Genomic DNA, 15,247 nt, shown 5'->3' on the forward strand with positions numbered 1-15,247 from the left:
CTCCCTATAGTGTAAAAATATCAATGTACTCAAAAAAAAATTATTGCGTAAATTACATTTTACACAATTCATGCGTCTTCTTCGTCCTCCAGCACACCATCCACACTAAGAACATTGTCTTCCACTTCATCGGCGCCTCCCACTGCAACTGCCGCTACCATATCTGACACGCCCTGATCCCGATGTCCAGGGGACAGCGGGATGGCCACATGCTGGCCGACACCCGAGGGTGACGCAAGCCATTTTGTGAATGCATATGTCGAGAACATGTGAAACATGCATATAAATTTCGCACGAACTATATAATGTAATATTCTAATACAAACCTTACCAAAATAATATAATAATATTCATTCGACCATAAAATGATAGTGATAATGCATGACATGTTCAGAGTATACATCTAATTCAGAATACAAGTGAAATGTGTGACAGAAAGTGCTATTACAAGTGATGTCAAAAGCAAAGAGGATGACACGATATCACTAGTAGGGGAATGCCTCGTTCCTAGGTCCTGAGGGGGTGCAAAACAAACATGATTGGACGAAGTTGATATATAAGTAATACTAACATAGTTATTCAACAACGTACTAATCCCCAAATTTTATGAAAACTCAATAATATAATATGTAATAGGTTTTCGAAAAACATATATCATATAGTGTGCTTAATAGTGGTATCATATATCAGTATCTTACAGCCGAAGCCAATATAAATACCATCTCTCGTAGGCAGAACAGTGACCATCAAAGAAGCACAAAAATCATTGAATATAATATTTCCAAACATAATACATATGTCTCAACGGAGCTCAGTAGCTCAAACATCATATCTTAAAACCTCTTCATAGTATATAGTTATCAATCATATATACTACAAAGAACGTAAAAATCGATAAGGTATGGTATTCCAAAATATTCTCAATAAAGCATGTTATCTCATAAAGTGTAAATCTAATTTACTCATAAACATTTCATAAAACATAACCATTAAATCATGCTTTTCATGTATGCATTCTCTAATAGTAAAAACATGCATTTTAGAAGGGGTCCACTCACTGATACTTCGTCGTCGAATAGCCGTACAAACAAGGAGGGACAAAAACGCCGTTAATAATCGTACCTAAGCACATAAAGGGTCCAATTAATAAATCTCTACCATAACGATTGAATTTCAAAAAACGGACATCATAAATGGATTTAGGATGTTGAAAAACATAAGGGTACCTCAGGTACCCCTCCCCTAATGGCAACACGCTGAGATGGGTTGCCTAAAAAGTTATCGGCGCCGCCGACAGTGGATGACAGAGCACAGTGCCTCTAGTGGAGGCGTGTGTGCTCCACGCACCAACATAAGCAGGCACCCATGCGCCCCTACACATAGGCTCACACGTGGCATGGGATTTGGGTTGGTTCCACATGGGTTGGGCCAAAGGTTCAATGGGTTTGGGTTCAGATAGGACCAAAAGCCTTGGGTTTGGGCTTTAGGGCTATTGGACTTGGGCTAGGTTTAGTGGGCCGAAGGCCCAGGTTTGCACAGCCTAAAGACCCGGGTTTAGGGTTACCGAGTTGGGTCAACCCAGCTTTCAGGCCAATTTCGCGAAGAGGAAGCCGGAGCCTTCCGAGCTCCGTTCAACTCTGATACACAAACATAGGACTCGATCCACCCACCAAAATGAAGCTTAAAGAACGTAGATTAAGATTATACCTTTTTCAAGTCCAATCGTGGCCTGGAAGTGGTCAGGAAATGGGCTCGAAGCCGTCGGACCTCGCCGGAGAGGTTTGTTGGGTTCTCTATGCTTCAGAGAGGGGGATGGAGAAGGTCGACACTAGTAGGGGTGTTGCCGTCGTGATGAGTGGGTGGGTGAGTGTGTTGGTCCTCAAGAATGAGAGAATAGTGAAAGAGAGATATATGCGAGAAGGACAGAAGTGAGAGTGTTATGAGAGAGAGGGAGTGAGTTGCTTTTCAGAAAGAATGAGAAGAGTCACGGGGAAGGGAAAAAAGAAGGAAACATGTGGGCCCTAGTGGCTCACAAAACAAGGTCACTAAAGACGAAACATGAAAATATCCGAAAAACATTCGATGTTCGAACGTAGAATTTTCGTTATAAATCCGAATTTGAAACCGTTCGCACCTACGCGTTTGTGCCGATGAGTACGACAAGAATAACTTAATTAAATTAAACCTACGCGTTTCAACGAGACGGTCAACAATGTCAACTCAAGGGTAAAAAAGTAATTTCAAAAGTACAACAATATGAAAATACCCTAAATTTGAGAGGGGTTTCACAATATCGACTCGAACCTCTACCACTTCATCTACAAAGTGGTTGGATTTTGTTTTGTTTGAATCGAACTCAATCTATATATGGATTGTAGATAGACAAGCCTTGAAGAACGTACCTGCCAATGGGTTTTTTTTTTTTTTTTTTTCTTTGGTCTTAGATGTCATTTTACAAAGGATAACATTAGTATTAAAATGTAGATTGAAAAATAAGACAGTGCAGTGAGTTTATCATCACTTATAATATATTCTCTAGAAACGCAATTCACAAGAAAGAACGGAGAAGCAGGTAGGCCAAAAGGGAATTAATCATCTGCTAATTAATAGCATTCGAAACCTCTAGCTGCTTTTTGCTTTAACAGCTTCCAAAACCTAATTCCTCAATTATTCTCCTCTTTATCGTCACTCTCACTCTGCGCATGTAAATACGATTACAGCCTTACATCCATCCTTACAGGCTTAAAGCCTAGCCTAACCTTACTTTTATAAATTTTATATTTTTAATGACTAGTCTCCCTGGCTTTGAATTGGACATTGTTCCTAATAATAATTTAACGGACTAATTAGTACCAATCCCATTTTTAATGCGACGCGCTTAATTCATGGGACGACACGGCACTACTCAGTCAACAGACAGATATAGCCGCCACAGGACAAACCGCGTATAGAGGTAGTAGGCTGCCTCTGCCGGCCGGCACGCATTCCATTCCGCTGTGATCTCCAGCAGGCTGCACGTAATCCAATCCATTCCAATCCGTCATGGCAGAAGGAGGAACAACCTTGGAGTACACTCCGACTTGGGTGGTGGCTTTGGTGTCTAGTGTCATAGTCATCCTATCACTTTTCCTCGAGAGAACCCTTCACTACACTGGCAAGGCAAGCCAATCCAATCCTATCCATCAGTAGCAATGATGTCAATTTTGAATAAGAGAAGAGACTACAACTAATCAAGTTAACCCTCCTTGATTGTTTGCTTGCTTCAGTATCTCAAGAAACACAACCAGAAACCTCTCTTTCAGGCCTTGCAGAAGATCAAAGAAGGTCGGTCAAATTCCATTTTATTCATTCATGAATCGATACTATTGAATTATTTATATGATGAATCCAATTGGTGGTGCGCCATGCATGCAGAGTTGATGCTTTTGGGGTTTATATCACTGCTGCTGACGGTGTTCCAAGGACGTATAGCCAAAATCTGTATAACCGAAAAACAGGCCGGTCAATGGCTGCCTTGCAAGAAAGAGACCACCAGTACTAGTACCAGTGCCCATTTCCAGACCGTGTTCTTTCCCTGGAGCAGTGCTGCCCGTCGTCTTCTTGCTGAAGACTCTGCTTCCACCACGTCCGGCTCCTGTTCAGAGGTACCTAGCTACCTCTACTTTCACATGTTGGAGTTGTTCCACCTGATGATTTGACATGACAATCAAAACTCAACCAATCTAACCGACTCTATAATATATGTATGTATATCTAATTAATCTAACTAATTCTTTTCCAGGGGAAGGTCCCTCTGTTATCCACCACGGCATTGCATCATCTTCACATCTTCATTTTTGTGCTGGCTGTGGTGCATGTGACTTTCTGTGTTCTAACCATTCTTTTTGGAGGAGCAAAGGTAATATTAATTAACTAACTGTCATCTTTAATTGATTTCTTATTCTTAATTGTCTTCTTCCTGTTCTCCATCTAATTCACTAATCATTCTACGGATATACCATCAATTATATTACTGTCGATGGAGCAGATACGTCAATGGAAACTTTGGGAGGATTCTATCACCAAAAAGGAGTACAACCCACAAGAAGGTAACACTAATACATACTGTTGGTACTGCTGGTTAACTAACAAGTAACACAGTTAATGTAATGTTTACACCACTGATCAGGATTCAGATGGATAATTGTTCCTCACTAATGAAATATTATGTGTGCAGTTTTGACAATGAAGTTCACCCACGTCCACGATCATGATTTTATTAGGGGCCGCTTTCGTGGTATTGGAAAGAATTCAGCTATTCTTGGCTGGTTGGTGAGTCATCATATCAATATGAACAATCCTTTTTCCTTTTTTTGAGGAGTAAATTAAATGCGCATCCAGGGTATCGACAATCCTTTTTCCTTTAATTAGCTAAGCTTCATCAACTTACTCTCTCTACGTCTGCGTCTACATCTGCATCTGCCTGCTAGTGCTAGTGCTACATCATAATATCAAATTCTGAGTTAAAGGGATCCCTTCTTTTTCAGCATGCATTTTTCAAGCAATTTTATGGCTCTGTGACCAAAACAGATTATATGACAATGCGACTAGGCTTCATCAGCGTAAGTTGATTTCGTTTATTATTTTCTTTTCTCTTTGTGGTGCTCGATATTGCACATTTTGAATGTTTCCACACAAATTACACTTGCTGTTTCGAAATTCAGAGTAATTCTTTCTTCTGTAGACCCATTGCAAGGCAAATCCAAATTTTAATTTCCACAAGTACATGATTCGTGCCCTTGAAGCAGACTTTAAAAGAGTCGTTGGGATAAGGTTAGTTACACTTACAACCGATAACATCATAGATTCACAAGTATCATGTTCATAGTTCCATTAGCTGCATCTTCTTGCTAGCTGTTTAATTAGCTCACTTCCATACTCGTGGACTTGGAGGATCATGAGATTTTATATTGGAATATATCGTCCTTGGAATGTTCCCTCTGCTGTCACAAGGCATTCTTACTTTGAGGATTCTATTAACTTTTTGTTTTTATTTGCAATGACAGCTGGTATCTTTGGATCTTTGTGGTCATCTTCTTGTTGCTGAATGTGTCGGGTAAGCTGTTACAATTTTGGGATTGTATTAGTTTTATTGGCAAGAATTTGAACCTGCTGCATCGCATGAAGATCATTACCGACACCTCACACATACTTGTGATGTTTAATTGTATGCAGGTTGGCATGCCTATTTCTGGATAGCATTCATTCCATTCATCGTAAGTTTGACAAATTTATACTTCGTAAAATTAATGCACTAGTTCTCGTTTTGTCTCCCCAAATCTACAGGCTAAGCAGGTAACTTAATCTAAGGTTGTTTCATCTGTTGTGATTATTTCTTAATTTTATTGATTGTCTATGAATTGGTGTGCAGCTTTTACTTGCGGTTGGGACCAAGTTGGAGCATGTAATAAGTCAACTGGCCCATGAGGTTGCTGAGAAACACATTGCAATCGAAGGTGACTTGGTTGTTCAGCCTTCAGATGATCATTTTTGGTTCCACCGGCCCAGACTCGTTCTCTTACTCGTTCATATCATCTTGTTCCAAAATTCGTTTGAACTCGCATTTTTCTTCTGGATATTGGTAACATTTTTCTTCAAAATCATCAAATTGAAGGTCAAAATGCGAGTGCTAGTAGATTACTTTCTCATATTTCACATTTGGTGCTTCAATCTCTTGCAGGTTCAGTATAAATTTCATTCCTGCATGATGGGGGAACTTGGTTATGTTATCCCAAGGCTTGTAATTGGGTATAAAACCATGTTCATTAACTATAAATGTTTGATATATTCGTATTCCAACACATGTTCATAAACCTGCTAACATGTTTTCTTTCTTCTCTCTCGTCCGAATGCCAATGTCTCAAGAGTATTCGTTCAGTTCGTCTGCAGTTACAGTACCTTGCCACTTTACGCAATTGTCACACAGGTGAGTTGCATTGCGGGCAAACACACACACACACATAGAAGAGTTATTGCTGCAATTGCACTCCTTCCTTTGTTGCTCTATCCATCTTATGTCTACTGCTTGTAATGAAATCAAGATGGGAAGTTCGTTCAAGAAGGCTATATTTGAAGAACATATACAAGAGGGGCTTGTTGGGTGGGCTCGGTCGGCCAAAAAGAATAAGGCGTTGAGAAACGCAGCTAATGCGAATGGTTCTGGTTCTGGTGCTGGTGCTGGTTCTACTCAAGTAGGTGTAGGTGTAGGTCTCAAAGAGAAAGAGAAAGAGGCTTCAGCGACACTTGAATTGGCTCAAAAACTGAAAGTTGGAAACAAGGAGGGATCTTCTCTCCAACGTCATGACACTACTTCTACAGGTGCGGCTGCGGCTGTGACTGCCGGAGAAATTGAGCCCCAACAGCCACTCATACAGCAAAGTAAACTTCAATAAACCTGCCGGAGAAATCAAGCATTGCGATTGGATCATATGCTGCAGCATACACTGCATTATGCTATCAAAGTGGATGTTGTTGATACAATTCTCCCTGCGAGTGTTTTTAACTCTTATCAGTTTAAAATGCTTGCAACACTTTAAGTAGGCATGAGGGTCTTCTAAACAAGTGATTTGTTATATCAAGCGCGCCACTGTTGGCATATACCAACTTAAATGTTGAATTGTAATGTTATTTGAATGTAAACCGCACCATAAGTAAACTGAGTTTTTAATAAAAACGATCGTGCCATGAATGAGGTTAAGATCCATGTTAGGTTTTTTTTTTATTATTTTAATTTTTTTTAATGCAATGTTTTAGAAAGGACTTTAAATATTTTCTTTATGTCTGCCAAATTCTATATCTACTAAAACTCAGGGGATTGGTACTGTTTATTAACAGTGCCGTTCCGGTTTCGTCCCTCATTTTCTTCATGATTTTTCAGCTTTAGTGGGATTGTGCAGTAAATTGTCTATTTTGCCCTTCATCATACGTGCTACACGTGCCTGTTGCCTGTTTGCTTCTAAGCGATGTTGACACGTTAGTCTGATTCGAAGAGTTCTCCACCGTTCCTTTTCGTTTTTGGTGGGGAATGTGCTCGAAGGCTCTTCCATTTTCTTACGTCGCTTCTCCCTTTCTTTCCTCTCTGTTTATGTGCTTTTCAACCCTTTGTGTTTCCCTGCTTCTCTCTCTGCGTCGATCATGTGTCGTGTGAAGAGTTTCTTTTTCCGGCTGATTGCACTGTTTTAGGTGGTTTCTCGGATTTTTTTTTTTTGTCTTTTCTTTGATTGGGAAGAAAATTTGTGTTTTCAATGTGGTTGTTTAATCTGATTGGGTTTTTTTGTTTCAGGAAAATTGGTGTGCGAATTTTAGGGTTTTTTTTGTGTACAACCTTGCAAACCCCTTCTGATTAAGGTCTGAATTTTTTCTTTCAAATCTCTTCTTATTTTTTTTTCAATGATTTGTGTGTGGCTGTTCCATCTAATTCGATTTTTCATTATAGGAAATCTTGGTCTTCGAGGTTTAAGGTTTTCGTCTAGATCGATTGCTTGATCGCTGTAAAATTAAAGTCCTCTGTTTTTTTTTTCTCTCTAGAACTCTGTTTTACTATGTTGTTTTTGTTGCAGGTGGCCGTGTTTGCTTGGTTTTGTGCTCTGGTCTTAGAAATTGAATAGTTTTTTTTTTTGTGGTTTCGTGCTATCTTGAACACCAAACCTAAGGTAAAGTTCCTCTGCTCTTCTCCGTCATTTAAAACGAAGCTTTTAGGCACACAACTTCGTTTTTCCAAGTATTTTTTAGGGTAAAAGACTGTTTACCACCCTCATGTTTCGTGATTTTCAACATTTAGTACATCAAGTTTTTTTCGTTCCAGAGTCATACCTAAAATGTAAATGTTGGGACAATCTCATACATCTGTTAGTCAAACTGTTAGTTCTCCCGTTAAGTGATGACGTAGCACCCTGATTGGACGTCACGTGTCATTAAAAAAATAAAAAATTTATTTAAATAAAAATAATATTAAAAAATATTTAAATATTAAAATATTAATAAAATATATTTTTTTCTTCTTCTCTTCTTTTTTTTTTCTTTTTCTTCTTCTGGGTTCGGTTTCCTTTTTTTTTTTTTTTTTTTTTTTCCTTCTTCCTCCTCCTCCTTCTTCTTCCTTCTCCTTACTCCTCCTCCTTCTTCTTCTGGGTTCGGTTTCTCTTTTTTTTTTTTTTTCTTCTTCTTCTTCCTCCTCTTTCTCCTTCTTCTTCCTTGTCTTTCCTCCTCCTTCTTCTTCTCCTTCTTCTTCTTCTGGGTTCGGTTTCTCTTTTTTTTTTTTTTTCCTTCTTCCTCCTCCTTCTCCTTCTTCTTCTTCTTCCTTCTCCTTCCTCCTCCTTCTTCCTTCTCCTTCTTCTTCTTCCTTCTCCTTCCTCCTCATTCTTCTTCTCTCCTTCTTCTTCCTCTTCTTTTCTGGGTTCGGTTTTTTTTTTTTTTCTGTTTTTTTCCTTATCCTCCTTCCTTCTTAAGAAGGAAGAAGAAGAAGGAGAAGAAGAATGAGGAGGAAGGAGAAGGAATAAGAAGAAGAAGGAGGAGGAGGAAGAAGAAAAAAAAAAAAAAAGAGAGAGAACCGAACCCAGAAGAAGAAGAAGAAGAGAAGAAGGAAAAAAAAATTTTATTATTTAAATATTTATTTAAATATTTTTTAATATTATTTTTATTTAAATAAATTTTTTTTAATGACACGTGGCGTCCAATCAGGGCGCCACGTCATCACTTAACGGGAGAACTAACAATTTGACTAACAGATGTATGAGACTGTCCCAAAATTTACACTTTAGGTATGACTCTGGGACGAAAAAAACTTGATGTACTAAATGTTGAAAACCACGAAACATGAGGGTGGTAAACAGTCTTTTACCCTATTTTTTATGTGCTGCTGTCAAGAATCGATGTCACATCCCGGCCCGAGGTCCACCACGTTCCGGGTTCGCTCCACCACCGTAGCACGATATTGTCCGTTTTGGGCCCCGATTACGCCCTCATGATTTTGTTTCTGGGAACTCGCACGAGAATTTCTCAGTGGGTCATCCATCATGGGATTGCTCTCGCGCGCTACTCGCTTAACTTCGGAGTTTCGATTGAATCCAAAGCCAGTGAGCTCCCAAAAGGTCTCGTGCTAGGTAGGGATGAGAATATACATTTAAGGATCACTCCCTTGAGGGATGTGGGATGTTACAATCCACCCCCTTAAGGGTCCGACGTCCTCGTCGGCACACTTCCGGTCAGGATTTGGCTCTGATACCATTTGTCACATCCGGTCCGGGGTCTACGTCCTGGGCCCGCTCCACCACCGTAGCACGATATTTTCCGCTTTGGACCCCGACTACGCCCTCACGGTTTTGTTTCTAGGAACTCACATGAGAACTTCCCAGTGAGTCACCCATCATAGGATTGCTCTCGCGCGCTACTCGCTTAACTTCGGAGTTCCGATTGAACCCGAAGTCAGTGAGCTCCCAAAATGCCTCGTGCTAGGTAGGGATGAGAATATACATTTAAGGATCACTCCCCTGGACGATGTGGGATGTTACAGTCGATCAGTTTTTAGGCACACAAGTAACCTATGGATTAGAATTTGACGAAATTACACTGATTCGGATGATATTGATCAAATGAATAAGTTAGAAACTAAAAATTACAATAGTTTCATGAAAACTACATTAGTTTCTTATTGCTTTTATTACTGAACATATTTTGTGTATATGTAATGCTTTATTTTCAAGGTTATTCTCTCAACACCATGTGAATGTACAAGTAGTCGATATGAGGAAAAATGTAGACATGACTATTACCATATTTGGATGCTTAATAATGCAGTGATATTGAAGCTAAGCAGCCTAAGGGCTGGTTTGGTATTGATGTGCTTTGAAAAAAAGCTGCTGTGAGAATAAGCGGTTGTGCTGTGAGAATAAGCGGCTGTGAAATAAATCAGCAAAGTGTTTGGTAAACTTTTTTGTAAAAGTGTTTTTGGAAAGAAAAAAAAAGCAGTCTAATAGTGGGTCTTTTCATTAAAGAAGCACTATAGCTTCATGTGCTTTGAAAAAAAACCAGTTTTCCAAAGCTGCAAATAGCAGCTTCAGCTTTTTCCTTTGATTTCAGCTTATTCTCACAACAGCTTCCAAAATAAGCTCTTTTTTTTCAGTTTACCAAACACCTAAAACCCTCACAGCTTTTTTTCATGTGTGTTTTTTTTTAAGCACCTCACTCCCAAACTAGGTCTAACTCTACCATTAGAAATTGTGCTGGAGTTCAGCGTATTAAGGCCCCGTTTGGGATTGAGGTGATTTAAAAAAAAAGCCACTGTGAAAAAAAGCTGAGGGTCATTTTTGTGTTTGGTAAACTGAAAAAAAAAGGCTTATTTTGGAAGCTGCTGTGAGAATAAGCTGAAAATCAAAGGAAAAGCTGAAGCTGCTATTTGCTGCTTTGAAAAAAAGCCTGTTTTTTCAAAGCACACGAAGCTACATTGCTCCTTTAATGAAAAGACACACTATCATCCTGCTTTTTTTTCCAAAAGCACTTTCACAAAAAAGTTTACCAAACACTCTACTGGCTTTATTTCACAGCCGCTTATTCTCACAGCACAGCCGCTTATTCTCACAGCAGCTTTTTTTAAAAGCATAGCAATACCAAACCAGCCAACCATGGAAGCAATTGGCCATGTCCACTATAAGAATTTATTGAGGTTGCTTGGTTATTCAGCTAAAAGAGCTCTTGATATTCATTTGTTAAATCTTTGTATACCTTCGAGTTTCGGTCTTTTGCTAAGTTGTGTTTTTGTCTAATGCTTTAGGTTCATGGTAATAAAGCTGCAATATTTACAATCACCACCTTTTAATTCTTTCCGTTTTTTCAAGTTCTAAGATTAGTACATATTTATGTTTTTTTTTATCTTTCAGATTTATGAATAAGGATCAATAAATAGTTAATTTTTTTTTTATTATTGCAGAGTTATTAAATATACATATTTACCCTTTATATTAAAAAATAATAATAATTTGGGGTTATTGAAATCAGTGATGGAAAATCTGCCAAAGTCTGAGAAAATTGAAGATTTCAGTATTCAAATTCTAGGTTATCTTAGACTTTATGGTTGTACATTCTACAACAACTATATATGAGTTTTTATTTTCAATTTGTGTTCATTTGAACGAAACCGTAACAGTTTGGTTTAGCAGCTTATAAATATGTCCAATGCCATATTATTTTCAAAACTTCCATTTTACAAAACGCATGCATTATGGAGGGGAGGAACTTGAGATGAAGCTTACAGGCACGCCCTACCAAGAAAAATCAGAGGTTAGATAATTCCAATTTTATCCAAATTTTGAAAACAGAATTCAATTTCTTTGAGTAGACACTAATTTCTAATTTTCCATTTCCTATTTTTCGTTAATTTATTTGGGTGTCCAAAATTAACTTGAGCTATGGTTGAAGATCTTAGCAATGGACGGTCTTTGGAGATTCTCATTAATCGCTTCAGAAATGAGTGCCCGAATCCCGATTCAAATTGGTTAGATAGCTTTCTTTGTCAGTTTTAGTTGATTGTTCAGATTTTCCTTTTTTTTTTCTCAGCAACCAAACATGTGCCACAAAGTTCTCAAGTTTATGATTGACTACTTATTAATACATTATTACTACGTTTTAATTTTTAAGTAATCGAAATTGTTATGCTCTGAGCAACTATTGTAGCTTCAACTCACCAAAATGGCAAGAGATTCTCACCTTTCGAAGAGCGAGCCATGTGCGTTGATTAGGTAGGATACTAGGATATGTTGTTCTTGCTATGGAACATTATTTTGTTGGTTTCGATGTTGTCTTTCTTTTGATATGCCACTCAATGTTGTGCAAATTCTGTATCACTATTGTCCTAACTGGTTGTGATATCCAATCGTGTAAAATCTTTTTTCATGGTCCATAAAACTCTTTGGTTTTCTTCAAAGACACAAAACTTTTGACATGTTTTAGTTTTAAACCTTGATCTAATATGAGGTAGATTTGTCTTTGATTTGTTAAACCTATGCATGTGTTTGCCTCATCTGGATTAACAGAAGAAACAAAATAATATTTCCCTAACAAATTGTTGGTAATTTACAGGTTTCATGACTAATACTACAAGTTCTACTTCAAGATCAGCATACGCACATTTGCAAATACCAAGATCATTATTTATCTGTGAGTACATCTAATTTATAAATGCATACAATCACTGGCTTGGCTTTGCTAATTGAATTTCTATCATAAACTTCAACATTTTCGTTTCTTTTTCTCATTGAATTTAGCATAACACCATATTTTTTTAATTCCAAAGAGAGATAATAAACCATATTTAATATATAATTTGTTTTGATTGGTTTAGATTGACCTAAAAGAAACTAGGAAAGGAATGATGCACAGTGATATAGAATGCTTAAATTGAAATCTCAGTTTACAACTTTTGCTACCCTAATTGATGGACAGGAATATAACTTTGCGGTAGCACCCTACTAAACAATATTTTTTCCTATGTTTTATCCAGCTTTTATCTAATATACATTTATCTTTTTCAATCTTTGTTATACATTTAAGATGCTGAAACAAAGCAAACGCACAAAAGTTTGATAAGGTGCTATAAAATTGCCGGAAAAAGGTCATCTCCAATTCATGCAAAGCCGCATTCCTTTCCATGCATAAAAACACTAGGTAACCATACTTTATCCTTATTTTGTTTATGATGTAATTCTATTGTCATATAAATTTATTTCATATTTTTCAATTTTTTTCCCTTGCCTAGGATGCTTCCTTGACAATCAACACTACCAGAGGAAAACTTATAGTGGTGCAGTATAAGCAACTTTTGTCATATTTTTGTTATTCTGAAAACTTCCCAACATTTTCAATATAAGTAGTTTTAATCTTCTATGGTGTAGTCTTTACATCTTTGAAACATGATTTTTCTTACAATTTTTAATCCCACAGCAACGCGCATGCAAAACTTTCTAGTGATAACTACAAATTGGTTAACTCTTGGCTTAACTTAGTATGCAATTCTCACATAGATTAGACCTGGTCAGGCAAACTTTCTTGCTAGTCGGGCTAATTTGCATGCTTCTGAAGTGCTTTAAAAAAAAATTCTTAAAGAAAATGGATACTACAGGCAATGTAGCAAAGCTTTAAACATAAATACAAGTACAAAGAAACTGGATTACAAAAGAAATTTAAATAAAAAAAAAAAGGTAAGCTTGCAAAGCTTTAAAGTTTTTTTGTTTTATTAGTTGAGTGTCATTTTTTTCATTCTTTTATGATGCTTTATAAAAAACAAACATTCTTCTTGTTTAAGCCTTTTACTCTCAGAATAATTCTTTCTACTTCCGGTTGTTGATGTGACTACTGATAAAAAATAAGAATTTACATTACTTGAGCTTTCATCCTCTCAAAACTATCAAAATGCCATCATAAAGTAGCTTTTTATAGGTAAAAACCGATTGGATTAAACGTACAATGTGAAAGAAGGTTTGCCACCGACAATGCCACATATAAAGCACTTTAGAAATCTTTGGACGTGTGCACTGTTCATCTCTGTAAAAATAAATACGCATCGCTCATTTTAGGTGAAAATAAAAGACTTGGCCCTTGACAGTCCCAATATTTATTTAACAGTAAAAGCCTAAATTGTTATCCATAACTTACCTAGATTTGACTTGTCATCTAGTGTTTCTTGTAAATTTAACTTTCAATCATGCCCCAATTTTCATAGATTCAAATATATACATACGTTATGCACGATCTTGCTATATAAATACTGGCAAGAAATTTCATAACCAGTTTCAAAGCCGGTGTTCAATATTGATTAATGAACATAAACAATCTTCTCATTCATACGAATGCAGGCAGCCTCCATTGGCAAGAAATTTCATAACCAGTTTCAAAGCTGAATTTCATAACCAGTTTCAAAGCCGATGTTCAATATTGATTAATGAACATAAACAATCTTCTCATTCATACGAATGCAGGTAGCCTCCATGGCGTGCAAATCTAATTGATTTGGCACACAGATTGTACGGACATCTTGGATTTTGTGCTGGGACTTCATATATTCTTCCAGCTGCTGAATTGTTTCTGGATTTGGGAATTGTTAAGAGGATCTATCGCCCTTATCTTTGTAGGTATTTCTGGAGGAAAGACTCTTCCGGCCTCCACGCGCTGCTGTTATGGCACCTCGTGCCTGCTTGTTTAAGCACTTTATCAGCTCAGCATCAGTCATTTTCGGTGTCATTATCTCCCTCCTGCGGAAGCAAAACCCATACCATTGGAGTGTAGCGTACAAAAACGAGCAGAAGGGTCTCAAACAATAGATAAAGTCCCTTGTTATATGTCCTCATCCTGTAGACACCAAACCTAAGGACCTTACTCCCACGGTAACCTTAGTACAGACCACTCCACATATAACCCCAGGAACACAAGGGAAGACAACTGCTATTAGCCTATTACAACTGCAATAAGGTATGGATCCACAAGATCTTTACGCATGAGGTCGTAAACATAAGCTACCTAACATCTGCTACGCCATGATAGACAGCACACTACCAGGCCTAGATAGATCCTAACTTCAAGTCCATGTAGGAAGCACAATATAAAAACAATTTCAAGACCTACCTTGTCACTCACATCTTCACATTCAGGTTTATTGCTTGGGCCTGCTTCACAGTTTCTTAGACCGTCATCCACTCCTTTCTCTTCATGATTTAAATTTGAAGTCTGATCCTGATATATTGCAAAATTGTAAGTACGAACTTGCAAATGCAATGCATGATGCAAGAATGCATCTCCAAGTAAACAAGGACTGCATAAACAAAGAACCCTTTTTTTGGTCGAAGTGAATTTGTCAGAATGCCTCTCCAAGTAAGATAAGATTATACAAGACAGACTGTAAGAGTCATTTTTATCACAAGCCGTTCATTATTATTATACGAACACAAGAACTTTCCAATTTACTCTGCAAATATCAGTGATGATTTCACTAATCTTCATTTTGTACATAAATAATCACTTTCAACCTCAGATTGTTGCTCAGACGCTTCCATTTCTTCATGACATGACAACAAGTAAACGATGTACCTGATCTAGACACTTCCATTTCTTCATGACATGACAGCAAGTAAACAATGTACCTGATCTAGCAAACGCAATGAATCAACACCCTCTATGTTCGTTTCATTTAACACAGAGGTGTGTGTCATCTTCAGTTTCTTCATCA

General features: G+C 37.5%; 2 protein-coding genes across 13 annotated transcripts; both read left to right on the forward strand.

Moving 5' to 3' along the window:
• The first annotated feature begins 2,736 nt into the window (after positions 1-2,736).
• Positions 2,737-6,740, forward strand: LOC103446400 (MLO-like protein 1). Its single transcript, XM_008385510.4, has 14 exons — positions 2,737-3,159; positions 3,267-3,324; positions 3,415-3,644; positions 3,782-3,898; positions 4,028-4,088; positions 4,217-4,311; positions 4,527-4,601; positions 4,724-4,812; positions 5,046-5,095; positions 5,215-5,255; positions 5,411-5,620; positions 5,720-5,787; positions 5,905-5,965; positions 6,081-6,740. The coding sequence occupies exons 1-14, from the start codon at positions 3,043-3,045 to the stop codon at positions 6,429-6,431; spliced, it is 1,623 nt and encodes a 540-aa protein (XP_008383732.1). The 5' UTR covers positions 2,737-3,042; the 3' UTR covers positions 6,432-6,740.
• A 302-nt stretch (positions 6,741-7,042) lies between these two features.
• On the forward strand, positions 7,043-15,014 carry LOC103446410 (uncharacterized). 12 transcript variants are annotated; one of them, XM_070804706.1, is made up of 9 exons: positions 7,052-7,221; positions 7,322-7,386; positions 7,475-7,499; positions 7,599-7,691; positions 11,190-11,310; positions 11,449-11,524; positions 12,109-12,186; positions 12,580-12,693; positions 12,785-12,910. In XM_070804706.1, the coding sequence occupies exons 5-9, from the start codon at positions 11,206-11,208 to the stop codon at positions 12,838-12,840; spliced, it is 429 nt and encodes a 142-aa protein (XP_070660807.1). In that variant the 5' UTR covers positions 7,052-7,221; positions 7,322-7,386; positions 7,475-7,499; positions 7,599-7,691; positions 11,190-11,205; the 3' UTR covers positions 12,841-12,910. The 12 variants fall into 12 exon arrangements, 4 of the variants coding, with proteins under 4 accessions (XP_070660811.1, XP_070660807.1, XP_070660804.1 ...); XR_011571034.1 differs by lacking the exons at positions 7,052-7,221; positions 7,322-7,386; positions 7,475-7,499; positions 7,599-7,691 and adding exons at positions 8,607-9,849; positions 10,231-10,294; positions 10,650-10,696; positions 11,704-11,768; XR_011571037.1 differs by adding an exon at positions 11,704-11,768 and having other exon boundaries at positions 7,048-7,221; positions 7,322-7,691; positions 11,456-11,524.
• Positions 15,015-15,247: the final 233 nt, after the last annotated feature.

This window comes from Malus domestica, chromosome 02 (genome assembly GCF_042453785.1).
Source record: "Malus domestica chromosome 02, GDT2T_hap1".
Lineage (NCBI taxonomy): Eukaryota > Viridiplantae > Streptophyta > Magnoliopsida > Rosales > Rosaceae > Malus > Malus domestica.

Coding starts and splice junctions, on each gene's coding strand:
- LOC103446400 (XM_008385510.4), top strand. CDS start 3,043: ATGGCAGAAGGAGGAACAACCTTGGAGTACACTCCGACTTGGGTGGTG. Junction 4,312..4,526: donor CAGCTATTCTTGGCTGGTTG/GTGAGTCATCAT, acceptor CTTCTTTTTCAG/CATGCATTTTTCAAGCAATT. Junction 5,096..5,214: donor CTTGTTGCTGAATGTGTCGG/GTAAGCTGTTAC, acceptor AATTGTATGCAG/GTTGGCATGCCTATTTCTGG.
- LOC103446410 (XM_070804701.1), top strand. CDS start 11,206: ATGCCATATTATTTTCAAAACTTCCATTTTACAAAACGCATGCATTAT. Junction 11,525..12,108: donor CCGAATCCCGATTCAAATTG/GTTAGATAGCTT, acceptor GGTAATTTACAG/GTTTCATGACTAATACTACA. Junction 12,187..12,579: donor ACCAAGATCATTATTTATCT/GTGAGTACATCT, acceptor TATACATTTAAG/ATGCTGAAACAAAGCAAACG.